General features: G+C 37.8%; 1 protein-coding gene across 1 annotated transcript in view; it reads right to left on the reverse strand.

The window, feature by feature from the left end:
• LOC148758916 (peroxiredoxin-4-like) overlaps positions 1-14,574 on the reverse strand; it is a 96,929-nt gene extending 82,355 nt beyond the window's left edge. The window contains exon 1 of the mRNA XM_088796352.1: positions 14,524-14,574. Within this exon, the coding sequence (XP_088652478.1) occupies positions 14,524-14,574 (51 nt within the window). The remainder of the gene's footprint in view (positions 1-14,523) is intronic.
• Positions 14,575-15,633: the final 1,059 nt, after the last annotated feature.

Genomic DNA, 15,633 nt, shown 5'->3' on the forward strand with positions numbered 1-15,633 from the left:
ACAATGAGATATCACCTCACCCCAGTCAGAATGGCTATCATCAACAAGACAAATAGTAACAAATGTTGGAGAGGCTGTGGAGAAAAAGGAACCCTCATACACTGTTGGTGGGAATGCAGACTGGTGCAGTGGTTATGGAAGGCAGTGTGGAGGTTCCTCAAAAAATTACGAATAGAATTGCCATATGACCCAGCAATCCCTCTCCTGGGTATCTACCCAAAAAATCTGAAAACATTTAGAGATAAAGACACGTGTGCTCCAATGTTCATTCCAGCTTTGTTTACGGTGGGCAACACATGGAAACAACCAAAATGTCCTTCGATAGATGAATGGAGAAATAAGTTGTGGTATATAAACACAATGGTATACTATTTGGCAGTAAGAAAATATGATATAGGAACATTTGTGACAACATGGATGGATCTTGAGAGTATGATGTTAAGCGAAATAAGTCAGACAGAAAAAGCAGAGAACCATATGATTTCACGGATATGTGGTATATAAATCAGAAACAACAAAAGAACAAGACAAACAAATGAGAAACAAAAACTGAAAAACACAGACAATAGTTTAGTGGTTACCAGAGGGTAAGGGGCGTGGGGGTGGGAGATGAGGGTAAGACGGATCAAATATATGGTGATGGAAGGAGAACTGACTCTGGGTGGTGAACACACAATGGGATTTATAGATGATGTAATACAGAATTGTACACCTGAAATCTATGTAATTTTACTAACAATTGTCACCCCAATAAATTAAAAAAAAAATTATATGGAAAATAATAGACTCAGAATAGCCATGGCAATCTTAAGAAAGAACAAAGTTGGAGGTATCATGCTACCTGATATCAAACTATAGTCCAAGGCTGTAGTCATTTAAACAGCGTGGTATTGGCATAAAAACAGACACATGAACCAATGGAAAAGAATAGAGAGCTCAGATAAAAATTCATGCCGATATGGTAATTTAATCTATGACAAAGAAAGCAAAAAAATTATCCTGGGATAAAGACACCTATTAAATAAACAGAGCTGGGAAAACTGGGCAGATACATGCAAAAGAAAGAAACTGGACTGCCTTCTTACTCATATATATGAATAAACTCAAAGTAAACTAAAGACTTAAATGTAAATCAGAAACCCTAAAACTCCTAGAAGAAAACATAGGCAGTAAACTCTCAGACATTACCTTTAGTAATATTTTTACTGATGTACCTCCTTGGGCTAGGGAAACAAAATAAAAAATAAAAAAGTGGTACAAAATCAAAGTAAAAACTTTTGCATGGCAAAGGTTATCACCAACAAAATGGAAAGACAACCTACTTAATAGAAGGTATTCACCAATGATATATCTGATAAAGGATTAATATCCAAAATTTATTAAAAAAACTCACACTACTCAACACCAAAACAAACAAAGAATCCTATTAAAAAATGGGTGGTCTGAATAGATATTTCTTCAAAGAGTACATACAGATGGACAATAGACTGAAAACACGCTCAACATCATTAATCATCAGAGAAATACAAATAACAACCACAATGTTATATCACCTCACACCTGCCAGAATGGCAATCATCAATAAATCAACGAACAATAAGTCTTGGCGAGGACATAGAGAAAAGGGAACCCTGGTGCACTGTTGGTAGAATTGCAAATTGGTGCAGCCACTATGAAAAACAGTATGGAGTTTCCACAAAAAATTAAAAATGGCACTTCTTTATGACCCAGCCATTCCATTTCTGGGTATTTATCAGAAGAAATCCAAAACACTAATTCAAAAAGTTATGTTCACTGCAGCACTATTTACGATAGCCAAGATATGGAAACAAGAAAAATGCCCATCAATAGACAATTGGATACAAAAAAATTGTGGTACATATATACAATGGAATATTAGTGAGCCATAAAAAATCTAAAATCCTACCCTTTGTGAAAACATGTATGGATCTAGAAGGTATTAGGCTAAGTGAAATAAGTCAAATTGGGAAACACAAATACCACGTGATCTCCCTTATATGTGGAATCTAAAAAACAAAATAAACAAAACAGAAATAGACTCATAGATACAGGGAACAAACTGATGGTTGCTAGATGGGATGGGCTTTGGGGAGCTGGGTGAGAAAAGAGAAGGGATAAAGAAGTACAAATTGGTAGTTACAAAAGAGTTATGGGGATGTAAAGTACAATATGGGGAATATAATTAATAATATTGTAAAAACTATGTATGGTGTCAGATGGTCAGCAGACTTATGGGGGATAGTCATTTCATAAATTATATAATGTTTAACCACTATGCTGTACACTTGAAACTAATACAAAATAATATTGAATGTCAACTATAATTGAAAAAAAAATAGTTACAGGGCTATATAGTACAGCATAGGGAACATAGCCAATGATATAACCATGTACGGTATCAGATGGGTAATAGACTTTTTGGGGTTATTATTTTGTGAAGTATATAAATGTCTAATCACTATGTTGTTTTGTACACCTGAAACTAAGAAAGGAAGAAAGAGAAAACAGTGTTCCCTGCTGTCCCTCTGGTCCCTTCAATCAGAATGAGCCCCCAGAGTAACAAATGTCCACCATCAGGTCTGAAATTACTAGATATTGGTGAGCTGATTTGGGGTTCCTGGCAGCCTACCAATACAGTAATACAAGTCAGGCCGTTTGAAAGCTCACCAAATTACAATATTAACCTTGGAAGATAGATACAGGCCGATTTGCAAATCTTATTTTGATCATTAACACTCACCAGTGAGAGAAAACAAATATCAGCCTTTCCCTGGGCATCTATTTCTTGTTTGCAAACGCTAATTAGTAGAATTTGCATAAATACATAAAAATCCTGTGTGTTCCTTAATGTATTCAGAGCTCATTTCTCATTAACTTCAGTAAATATTCCCATACTGCATACAATCTACTCCCCACCTTTGACCAGGCCAAACCCAGGAGCACATCATCTCTTTGCTTTTTATTTCTAAATGTGTTGACTTAGAGAATACATCAGACACATGAGGAACCTTATAAATCATCTGACCAAACACCTTAGTTTACAGATTAAGAAATTGAAACAGATAAGTTAAGTAAATTGTCCCAATTCACAGTCATTGAATCAGTGTCTCTAGAAGAATGAAATAAGAATGTTCTCCTATGACAATGGCACTAAGGAAAGGCATTATACTATGTATTATCCTAAAGTTGACATGCTCCACCTGCCTTACTTTCTCTTGGTTAAATGCTGAGAGACAGAGAGAGAAAAGTGGGAGTTACTGATATTATGTAGTTATTAAAAACTTGGGTTTATATACCACATATCAGTGAAAAAGAACAAAAGAACAAGACAAACAAATGAGAAACAGAAACTCATAGACACAGACAATAGTTTAGTGGTTACCAGAGGGTAAGGGGGATGGGGGGTGGGGGGGTGGGAGATGAGGGTAAGGGGGATCAAATATATGGTGATGGAAGGAGAACTGACTCTGGGTGGTGAACACACAATGGGATTTATAGATGATGTAATACAGAATTGTACACCTGAAATCTGTGTAATTTTACTAACAATTGTCACCATATTAAAACAAACAAACAAACAAACAAACAAACAAACAAAACTCGGGGTTTTCAGTCAGACAGGCCTGGATTTCAAAGCCAGCTCTTAAAAAAATAAATAAAAATCCAATAAAAAACAAGAAAAAACTTCAAAAATGGAAGCATGGGACGGGGGTCAGGGAGGGGGACAGGACCGGAACATATCTTATAAAAATTATTACAAATTTATCATAACACTGCAATAACAGAAATAGAATGGAGTTGGTTTAGGAATATATAGCCAGTGTCCATCCATGCAACAGAAGAAAAAGTGTGCAATAAAACTCAGAAGAATCTAGAACTGTAAAACTTGATGTATGACATTAGGTCGGTACAAAAGTAACTGGGGCTTTTGGTGCTTCGTTTTGGAGGCAACTTCCACTCTGCTTATGGAGTAGCTCTTTATTCAATAAACCACTTTCACTTTGGTATCTGAAAAAAAAGTAATTGCGGTTTTTACAAATTATTTTTAACCTTTTAAACTGCAATTACTTTTCCACCAATCTAATAACAAAACAAACAAACAAAAATTCCAGACCAGTGAAAAAACTTGGATTACTCAGGAAACAATGCTGGAAAATTATCCAAGTAGGACTAATGAATCAAGTTATATCCTTATTTTACACTGGACATTTTTAAAAATTCTAGTTATATCACTGGTTTCAATATAAAAACTGATGCCATATAGACAACTGTAAAAACTATAGGTGAATACTTAACCAATTTCTAAATGGGGAAAATATTCCAATCATGAAATTATTAGACAAATTAACAAATTAGAGATTTTATTTCAGAGAAACTATAATTATTATAAGAAAAAAATCTGTTCCATCAGTCTGTCTCAAGTCAGAGGGCAATATCAAACTTGATGAAGGGTGAAGCAGTCCATTTCTCCCCATCTTTATCCTTCAAGATGTTCATTTCTCTAGCTCTATGTTCTGGAACTGTTGATGAGTTGAATATGCTCCAGGTATAAAGATAAGACTTGAAGAGCCAACCTAGGCAAAGAGAAATGAAGAGATCTGCTCTCCATTTGTGTGAAGCCCCTTTGTGTTGAATTTGATCTGTATAGAATTCCTGACATCTCTTCTCTGGCCTCAGACACCTGAACAATTAAGAAGTGAGACTGCGCATTATTTCTGCACTTGTCCACTTCCATTATATATTCCATACTTCTGATGCGTGCCCACGCCTTGCAACAACCAATGGCTGATTTAGTATTGTTAAAATGATTCAAGAAGACAATTTAGGTGATACAAACTTTAGCACTTCATGAAGCAGGCAGTCTCCACTCTCAAGAATTACAACTACAAAGTGGGGTGGAGGGCAGGAAGCTGTCGTAGGATAAGTAATAGAGGATAAGGAAGAGAATGAATAAAAATATCTGATTGGCTGGGGTGATGATCACCCTATAGGAATGTGATGATCACCCATGTTACTTGGCGATCACAGACTGCTAACCAAGATAGTCTGATGTACGGGCAGATGCAGCATTTAAAAGAACGTTAAATTAAAGTTAGGTTTTGTTTTGCTAACACGATTTTTTAGGATCAGTCGTGCTCAGCCTACGAAAGAAAGGTTAATGTGAGACCAATTTGACCGTGTGTACTGCTTCATAACAAATTATCCCCAAACTTAGATTAAAACAACAAAAATGTATTATATCATAGTCTCTGTGAGTCAGAAAGCAGGCCATAGCTTAGATGGTTCCACTGGCTCAGGACCTCTCAGTGGCTATAATCCACTGAGGTGTCAGCCAGGGCTGCATTCATCTCAAGGCCCAAGCAGGAGGAGATCAACTTCCAAACAGACTCACGTGGCCGTTGGCGCGACTGCTGCAGGCCTTAGGTCTTCATCAGTTCTTTGCCACTTGGGCTTCTGCAGAAGGTTGATCACAGTATGACAACTGGTTTCCCTCAGAGCAAGGTATTTAAGAGGGAGGAGGAGATGAGAGAGAGAGAGAGAGAGAGAGAGAGAGAGAGAGAGAGAGAGAGAGAGAGAGAGAAACAAGTTTTTTTTGTTGTTGTTGTTCTGTTTTTAATAACCTAATCTCCAAAGTGAAATTCCATCATTTCTGCTGGATACTATTTATTAGAAGTGAGTTCCTAAATCCAGCCCATATTTAAAGGGAGGAGATCATTTGTAAGAGTCAATATCATGATGTGTGGATTATGCTTGGGCTTCAGTACCAGGAGGTGAGGATCTGTGGAACCATCTTAGAGGCTACCTACCATGATAGCACCTCCGCACCATGCAAGCTCCCTACCACCTGCTCCCAGGAGGTAGGGAGGCCCTGTATCAGAAATTGCAGGCTTTTGAATCATAGATCAGTAATTGAGCATAAAGTAGAACTGGCTGTAGCTTGCCGCAGAGCTGCAGGTACAGTACAATTATGTAAAATTGCAACGCTTCTCTTGCTCACTACATCCCAGGGGCCTTTGCTGAGTTGTTGGTTTGTTGTAATAAAAGAGATGGCAGTGAACAGAGGCTGTAGGAATTGTCTAATTTTAACTATTGCTACATAGACATAGTACTTTGATCCCAGAGTAAATATTTTTCCCCCTAATAAACATGTTTTCATTTGGATACTGAGTGTGGGGTGCTTGTTTTCATTTCCATAAGCCCTGAGGGACAATGTCTACACAGGTTGGACCCAAAGCTAAGAATTCAAATGCCCCCAGGGCCAACTGTGTGTAAACTGGGCCTTATGCAAGAAGAAAGTGGGATAGGGATTGTGGGGAGGCAGAGAGGCAGGCTCCGCTGAGTCATTCCGTGATATTGTGAATTATAAGAAGATATGTAGTCATGTGCTACATAATGATGTCTCAGTCAACAATACACTGCATATTCCATGGGGTCCTGTAATATTATAATGAGCTGAAAAATTAATCACCAAGTGATGTTGTAGACATCATACAATTGTAGCACAATGCATTACTCAACGTATTTGTGGTGACACGGGTATAATCAAGCATGCTGTGCTACCAGTCCTATAAAAGTATAGCACATCCAATTATGTAGAGTACATAATACTTGATAATGATAACGAATGACTATGTTACTTATTTATGTATTTATTATACTATACTTTTTATCATGATTTTAGTGTACTCTTTCCACTAATAAAAAAAAAAAAGTTTTCTGTAAAAACAGCACGTAGTATTATCCTGGCAGTAGCTTCATACATCTGGTATTTACTGCATCTCTTGATTGCATCATTTCTCTTGTGCTTAATCTCATGGCCCCTAAGCATACAAAATCCACAGCTAATGTTGCCAGTAAGAGGCCGCACATCAAGTGATTGACCTGGAAACAAAATTAAAAGTGATTAAGGACTATGAAGGTAGAAAATCAGTGATGGTTAGTGCTCATCAGTCAGGCATCTCCCATTCCACTATAGCTATGATCTTGAAGAATAAGAGCAAAGTGGCAGAAGCTGTTAAAGAATCAGCTTCATTGAAGGCCACAGACTAACAAAAAGTTTAGAAGGGCGTATATCAGACATGGAGAAAATTTTAATGACCCGGATTGAAGACCAGCCACAGGAGTGTATTCCTCTAAGCACGATGATGATCATAGCCAAAGTAAAAAGTTTGTTTGCAATGTTGAAATAAAAGGCTGGAACTAACTATGATGTTGAATTTACTGCTAGGTCTGGATGGTTTATTCATTATTCATTACATAATGTGAAAGTCAGTGGTGAGTCTGTGAGTGCTGATGTGAAGGCAGCTGAAGAATTTTTGGAAACTAGATAATGTGATTGAGGAAGAACATTACTTGCCAGAACAAATATTCAATATGGATAAAACCTCCCTATTCTGTAAACAGATGCCTGAAAGGACTTCCATCCATAAGGAGGCCAAGGAAATGCCAGGTATCAAGGCTTTTAAGAACAGAATAACAGTCTTTCTTTGGGACCATGTTGCAGGCAACAAATTGACATCCTTTCTGACTTGGCACAGTGAGAGCCCCAGGGCCTTCAGGCATATCAGTAAGCACACACGGCCATGTACCAAGGGAGCAATAAGAAGTCATGGACGACCCAGCTCCTCTTCCAAGATGCCCTCCTGAATTACGGTGCCAGCAAAATGGAGTGCTATTTGGAGAATCATATATATTTCAAGATTTTGCTTATCGTTGATAATGCTCCTAAACATGCTTTTTAATTGGTGATCTTCATCCCAGTATCAAAGTGCTATTTATCCCTTCAAATAACACCTCTTTGATCCAACCAATGCATTCCGGAGTTATAACAGCTTTTGTGGCTTACTCCCTGAGAAGGACTTTTGCCCAGGCTGTTGCTGCAACTGAGAAAGACACTGAGAAGACACTGATGCAATTCTGGAAGGATTAAACCATCTATGATGGAATAAAGAACTTTGCTTGGACTTGGGATGATGTGACCAAGAGTGAATTAATGAAATCTGGAAGAAGACATTGAGGAGTTCAAAAGTTTTGCCAAGGATGAGAAGGTAGCAAAAATCAACAAGGCTGTGTTTGAGATGGCAAACAACTTTAACCTGGATATAGATGAGGATGACGTGGAGGAACTCCTAGAGGTGATGCCTGTGGAACTGACTAACAAAGAGTTTTTGGAACTAGAACAGGAATGTATAGCTGAAGAAAAGGCAAAAGAAGAGAAAACTGCAGAAAAACAAAACAAAACAAAACAAGAAAAACAACCCCCCAAGAAAATTCCCAGTCAGGGGTTTAGTAGAAGCTTTTGTAGAGCTAAACAAGCTCCTTAAAAAGTTTGAAAACATGGACCCCCAATGAATAAAAGGTTTTCATTAATAGAGAGCAATATTGGTAGTACATTACTTGCTTACAAGCAAATGTATGATAAGAAAACAAAAAAAACAAGCAGACCACCATGGAAATATTTTTGAAAAGAGTGACACCTCCTCAAGAAAAGCCTCAGGCAGGTCCTTCAGGAGCTATTCAGAAGCCATTGTTGTCATAGGAAATGACAGCTCCACATGTGTTATTGCCCCTGAAGACCTTCCAGTGGGACAAGATATGGGGGTAGCAGCCAGTGCTAATGATGAATCTGACCCTGTGTAGGCCTAGGCTAACGCATGTGTTTGTGTCTTAGTTTTTAACAAAAAAGTTAAAATAAAAAAGAATTAAAAATAGAAACAAGCTTATAGAATAAGGATAAAAAGCGGTAAAAGAATTGTGTACAGGTGTACAATGCATTTGTTTTAAGTTGTTATTACAAAAGAGTCAAAAGTTAAAGAAATAAAAAGTTTATAAAGTAAAAATGTTAGCGTAAGCTAAGGTTAAATTCTTATTAAAGAAAGAAAAATGTTTTGTAGAAGTTTAGGGTAGCCTAAGTGTACAGTGTGTATACAACCTACAGCCATGTACAGTAATGTCCGAGGCCTTCACAGTCACTCACTCACTCACTCACTCGCCCAGAGCAACTTCTAGTCCGGCAAGCTCCATGCTTGGTAAGTACCCTATACAGGTGGACCCCTTTTTATCTTTTATACCATATCTTTATCGTGCCTTTCCTATATTATATGTGCTTAAGCACAAAAATATTTACCATTTTGTTACAACTGCCACACTATTCAGTACAGTAACATGCTGTATAGGCTTATAGCCTAGGAGCAATAGGCTCTACCATAGAGCCTCCGTGTATAGTAGGTTCCATCATCTAGGTTGGTGTCAGTGGACTGTATGATGCTCACAAAAGGACATTGCCTAATGAAGCATTTCTCAAATGTATCGCCATTAAGTAACCCATGATGGTATCTGGCACAGACACTCATTTCTGGCACAGAGTTCATAAAACCCTTGGGTTTTCCTAAGTGATAAGAGCAATAAAGGTGAAAAGAGAGTCTTTTGTTATTAATAACAAGCCCCTTTCAACTACACCTTAGTTTATGTTAATGAGGTGACTTTTGGAAAGACCTTAAGGATGGGGGTTGATTCCCAGGGAAACCATCCTTGTGATTCGAAGGTTGGAACTTTCAGCTCCATGCCTTCATCCCTCATCTCCAGGAGAGGAGAGGTGCTGAAGAGTGAGTTCAATCATCAATGACAAATGATTTAATCAACAATGACCATATAATAAAGCCTCCATAAAAATCCAAAAGGACAAAATTTAGAGAGCTTCTGAGTTGATGAATATGTGAAGATGCTGAGAGAGTGATGCACTCAGAGGGCATGGAAGCTCCATGCCCCTTCCTACATAACTGCCCTATGCATCTCTTCTATATGGTTGTTCCTGAGTTATGTCCTTTTATGATCAATCAAAAATCTAGTGAGTAAATATTTTCCTGAGTTCTGTGAGCCACTCTAGTAAATTAGTCTAGCCTGAAGAGGGAGTCCTGAGAAACTCTGATTTATACGATTTATAGTTGTTCAATCAGAAGCACAGGTAACTACCTGGACTTGTGGGTGGCACCTGAAGGGAGAGGAGGAAGTCTTGTAGGACTGAACTCTGAACTTGTGGAATCTGAAGCTATCTCTGGGTAGACAGTGTCAGAATGGAGTTATATTATGGGATATCCAGCTAATATAACAGAGTTGCTTGGTGGTATTGAAACACACACATAAGACATTTGAATTCAATTCAAAACAAAACACTTTATATGCCAGATAAAACATAACTTTGAAGTAAATTCTGTCAAAGGTTGTCAAAATGTGAACCTGTAGGTCTGGAGAAAGTAGAACTTATAAACCAGATATCAAATAGTTATCCTGGTGGCCTCTCAACAGGGTTCTCTGATAGGGCCAACACAGGTCCAGAAAAGATGCATGACTTGCTTAAAAGTACAGGGACCTGTGGCTGGGACTCATACCTCCTAACTCTGAGTCCAAGTCTCTTTGCATAAATGAAGCTTAAATTATCCATATTATTCCTGATCTGGGCAACCTCTAATAATAAAAGCCCCTGCGGGTAAATTCCAATAATAATAATAGGCCAATGGCGGGATGTTTGTGAATCTACAGGGGACCAGGTGTTTTCCCAGGTATGTGCAGGGATATCAGGGTATCAGGGACCCAGGCCCATAGGCAGTCTAGGTCTTCATGATGGAGAATGTGCTAGATCCCAATATAGAAACAGATCCTAGGAAGATGCTTGCTTTTTCAGGGTTTCCTTATATCCCTTAAAGACTGCCTGAAAAATAGGAGAGCCTAAATAGGCTATAAACAGTACCTCATTTACTACTAAAGTGACTTAGATGGGCTCAGAGCTCAGACACACTTTATCTTCATCACAGAGTGCTGACATAGAGGGCAAAAGAGACAATGATGGGCAGTTTGTGGCAGGACTAGGCAGCTTTTCTACAAGGGTTGATACCACTGCTGTCAGTGGGATGTAGCCTGCTCAGCAGGAATGTAATCATTAGTCTGGTAAAGTGGAGCTTACCAATAGCTGATATGAAATACCCAGGCATCAGGCAGCTGCAATTCCTAGTGATATTTACCTACATTTGGCTTTCTAGCCAAAAGACAAGGGATAGGAACTCAGTACCCAATCTGAAAGAAAAGGGATGGGGAAAGTTAGTGGGGCATCAGGGAAGCAGACCGATAGGCAGAAGGTGAAGTTGAGCTCCTAGTGCTAGAGAGAGGGACGAAAGATCTACATGGAAAAGGAGACAGAACTAAGACAGAGGAAAAGCTAATGCTCTATATGGTGTAAAAGAAAGAGAATAAAGTCCTGTGCAACCAGACAACATAGACTCTGTAAGTTCAAGGTCTTCTACAAGGTAAAGCTCCAACTCACTGCCTCAGTGAGGTTTTAGCTAGTTGCTGGTGCAAGGTCAGCACATCAGAGTAATGGTCTGGGAAAGGGGATATGGGTTGGAGAAAGCTGAAGGTGAAGCTAAGAAAGAAGCTCAGTCAGGGGTTCCCGTTCCATTTTGGAAGCTCAAAGGAATGCCCAGGGAAAGCCATAATCTTTCTGAAGATGTGAGTTACAATATTGTGTCATGAAAATAGATAATTTGATTAATGTCCAGGTGATATGATCCACTGTGAGGTCAGATGAGAACTTCACTGGGTCCAATGAGAATTTACTCCAAATTTAAAGCCCAAGAACTAAGACAAGTCCCAGGGACAAAAATTCCAAACACTGTTGGATATTTAGTTTGTTGGAGAAATGGTAGAGGTAGTAAATGGGATCAAATATATGGTGATGGAAGGAGAACTGATTCTGGGTGGTGAGCACACAATGTAATATGTACTACAGAATTGTACACTTGAAACGCATGTAACTTTACTAACCATTATCACCCCAATAAACATTAATAAAAAAAAAGAAAATTAAATACTAGACTCAAAAATACAGAAATCGAAAGTCAGACTTGTTGATTAAAAAAATTAACTTACAATGATAGCTAACATTTATTAAGCATAAACTGATTGTGTGGCAGGTACTTTGCATTCATTATTTCTATTTAGTCACCACAAGTATATTACTATTGCCATCTTATAGACACAGAAACTGAATCTTGGATAGATTAGGTAACTTTTCCAGTGACTCATAGTTAGTAGACGAGATGAGACATCAAATTGAATCTGTCTGACTCCAAAGTCTGAAATTAACAGGCCCACGTTGGAGCAGGGGGCCAACTGTGTTGTCTACAGAAGATCCAGACATGGGCATGTCAAAGGTGAATCTCTGTTGGAGAACTGATTTGGAAGCTGTAGAAAGAAAGCAAGGTGCTGAAACCACTAGAAAAATATTAAGAGGGGGAGAAAAGAAAAAGCCTTGAGGTTAAGTGTCTACTTTTTCATATGAACACATTCTTGTCATATTCCTACAAAGCAGTCATTGAAATCCAGCTTCTTGAAACAATCCATCATTATCTATAACTGCCAGGGCTCATGAAGGATAAAAAGAAGCCTAGGACTGATTCACACCTGGAATTAGATAAGACTGCAATGGTACAGGCTAGTGAAGTCTGGAAGTTAGAGACTGGGAAGACAAGCTAGGAGATGTGCATGATATGGGAAATGTCCAGTAGTAACCTTTTGTTAATTTTTATGAAATTTATTGGGGTGACATTGGTTAGTAAAATTATATAGGTTTAAAATGTACAGTTCTATAATAAATCATCTATATATTTCACTGTGTGTTCACTACCCAGAGTCTGTTCTTCCGTTACTATATATTTGACCCCTTTAGCCTCTTCAACCACCCTTTACCCTCTGGTAACCGCTAAACTGTAGTCTGTGTCTATGAGTTTTTGTTTGTCACTTTCAGTTTTATATCCCACATATTAGTGAAATCACATAGTTCTCGACTTTTTCTGTCTGATTTATTTCAGTTAGCATAATAATCTCAAGATCCATCCATGTTGTTGCAAATGGCAGTATTTCATCGTTTTTTTATGGCAGAGTAGTATTCCATTGTGTATATATACCACATCTTCTTTATCCAATCTTCTATCGAAGGACACTTTGGTTGTTTCCATGTCTTGGCCACTGTGAACAATGTTGCAGTAAACATAGGGGTACCTATATCTTTATGGATAAGTGTTTTCAGATTTTTTGAGTAAATACCCAGAAGAGGGATTGCTAGGTTGTATGGTAATTCTATTCTTAATTTTTTGAAGAACCTTTGTACTGTTTTCCATAATGGCTGTACCAACTTACATTCCCACCAGCAATGTCCAGTAATTAATGAGAAAGGATGAAATCATTGCTGGAAACAAGCATTGGGTTTCAGTTCTGACAACAGCAAGGTGGGATTAGAGTTTTGAGCTCTCTATGTTTCAGACACTGAAGTAGGAATTCACACTTTCTATAATGATAATAACTACTGTTTACTGAGCACTCACTAGGAGTAATTTTGCCAAGTTCTTTCCATGCATTCTCATTTAGTGCTCACAATATGGCTGTGAAGTCAGTGGAGTCATCCCAAGTTTGCTGATAATTGTCAGTATTTACTTATTAAATACTGACCATGAGTCAAAATCACTACCTAGCACCTTCCAGACCTAGCCATATGGTAATACCTAGACTTTAGTAATGTGAAAGGTGTTTGGTCTAAATTAAAATGTGCTGTAAGTGTAAAAGATGCTAGGTGAGAAAAAGAATATCAAATGCCTTATTGGTAATCTTTATATTAATTACTTGTTAATATTTTTGGTAATACCATTCAAAATTGTATTTTGAATATACAGTTGACCTTTGAACAATGCAGGGGTTGGGGCACTGACCTCCCCATACATTAAAAAATGCATGTATAACTTTTCACTCCCCTAAAACTTAACTACTAATAGGCTACTGTTCTGCAGAAACCTTACCAATAACAGAAATGGTTAATAAACACATATTTTGTATGTGTACTATATGTATTATATACTGTAGTCTTACAATAAAGTAAGCTAGAGAAAATAAAATGTTATTAAGGGAATCGTAAGGAGGAGAAAATACATTTATAGTACTATAATGTATTTATCAATACCATAAGTTTATGTAGTCTCTTTATAAGATGAATTGTCTGTCAGAACCTATAGCAATATTGTCTTATATGATACAAAACACTGAAGATGTTATATACATTACTAACACTAGACATCAAAAATGAAAAGATAATGTGAAAAATAAATTCATATTTATTTACAATATAATGATTTACGCATTGATAATGAAGAAGCTGCAATATCATTACTTTATAGTAGCCTAGTGTAATCAATATAATTGCTTTATGGTAGCCGAGTCTATATACTAATAAATGAATCATTATAAAAAAATTATGGCATACAGTATTACAGTCATTTTCATAATATAGTATTGAAAACATTACATTTTTTTATAAAAACACCTGTGATGATAGGCTGACATGCAGTTTCTCCAATTACAAGAGGGAAGCATACTGTACAGTAATATAATTCTTGAAATAAAAGTTATAAAACAGTGAGAAAACAAACGCATTACTAGTTTTTATGAAATATCACTCACCTTACGCCTACGTAAGGACAGGCTGTCCACTCCGATACAAATCTTGAACATGATGATCTATGTGACAAATACTTAGGCAGTGATGACGATGTCACAAAAACATCTCATACAGTTCTATGTACAGTTAGATTTTCACATGAACACACACACACACACACACACACACAACAGATAAGTTTATTAACTGTACGGCCTGACGCTTACTTACTACTCATTAAGTGGAAGTGGATCATCATAAAGGTCTCCATCCTCCTCGTCTTCCCGTTGGGTCGGCTGAGGAAGAAGAGGGGTTGGTCTTGCTGTCTCAGGGGGGGCAGAGGTGGAGAAGGTGGAAGGGGAGGCAGGAGAGGCGGGCACGCTCAGTGTAACTTCATGCAAACATATTGTCATTTCTGTCTGACATTTTTGCTTTTTCATTTCTCTAAAAATGTTTCTTATGTGGTACCAATCCCTCTTCCACCATTTGCTCTGGTTTCAGTGCCCGTATCATAGAAGGCCCCATGTCATAAAAGAAGTCAAAGGCAGTCTTGAATAATCAGAACTCTTCTGCCAGGTTGTCTAGTGCCAGCTTTGTTTCCCGGCACTGCTTCTTCTATGTCTTCTTCCTTGTCATCTGGCATGGGTTCAGAGGCACTGATCTCTACCAAATCATCTTCTGTTAATTCCTCTGGTGTGGCGTCTATTCACTCTTGAATTCCTCCAAGATCTGTGTCTTGAAACTTTCACCTCCCCCACCTTTTTAAACATATCCACAATCTCTTTTATGATTTCCTTGATTGGCTCTTTTGCGAATCCTGTGAAGTCATGAACAACATCTAGGCAGAGTTTTCTCCAGCAGGACTTTAGTGTTTTTGGTGTGATGGCTTTCACGTTTTTTTCTATAACAACAATGGCATCTTCAATGGTGTAATCCTTCTAGATTTTCATGATGTTCTTTCTATAGCATTAATAATCCTTTCCATAGAGAGTACTGTGTGTAATGAGACTTATGGGTCCTTATGACCCTACTGATCTAGAAACTGAATTAGAGATGTATTTGGGGGCCAGTAGACCACTTTTATGCCTTCAATGATGAACTGATGGGGTTCTGGTTGGCCAAGGCAATGCCCC

Source organism: Rhinolophus sinicus, chromosome 2 (genome assembly GCF_057876585.1).
Source record: "Rhinolophus sinicus isolate RSI-liver-muscle chromosome 2, RSI-T2T, whole genome shotgun sequence".
In the NCBI taxonomy this organism is placed as follows: Eukaryota; Metazoa; Chordata; class Mammalia; order Chiroptera; family Rhinolophidae; genus Rhinolophus; species Rhinolophus sinicus.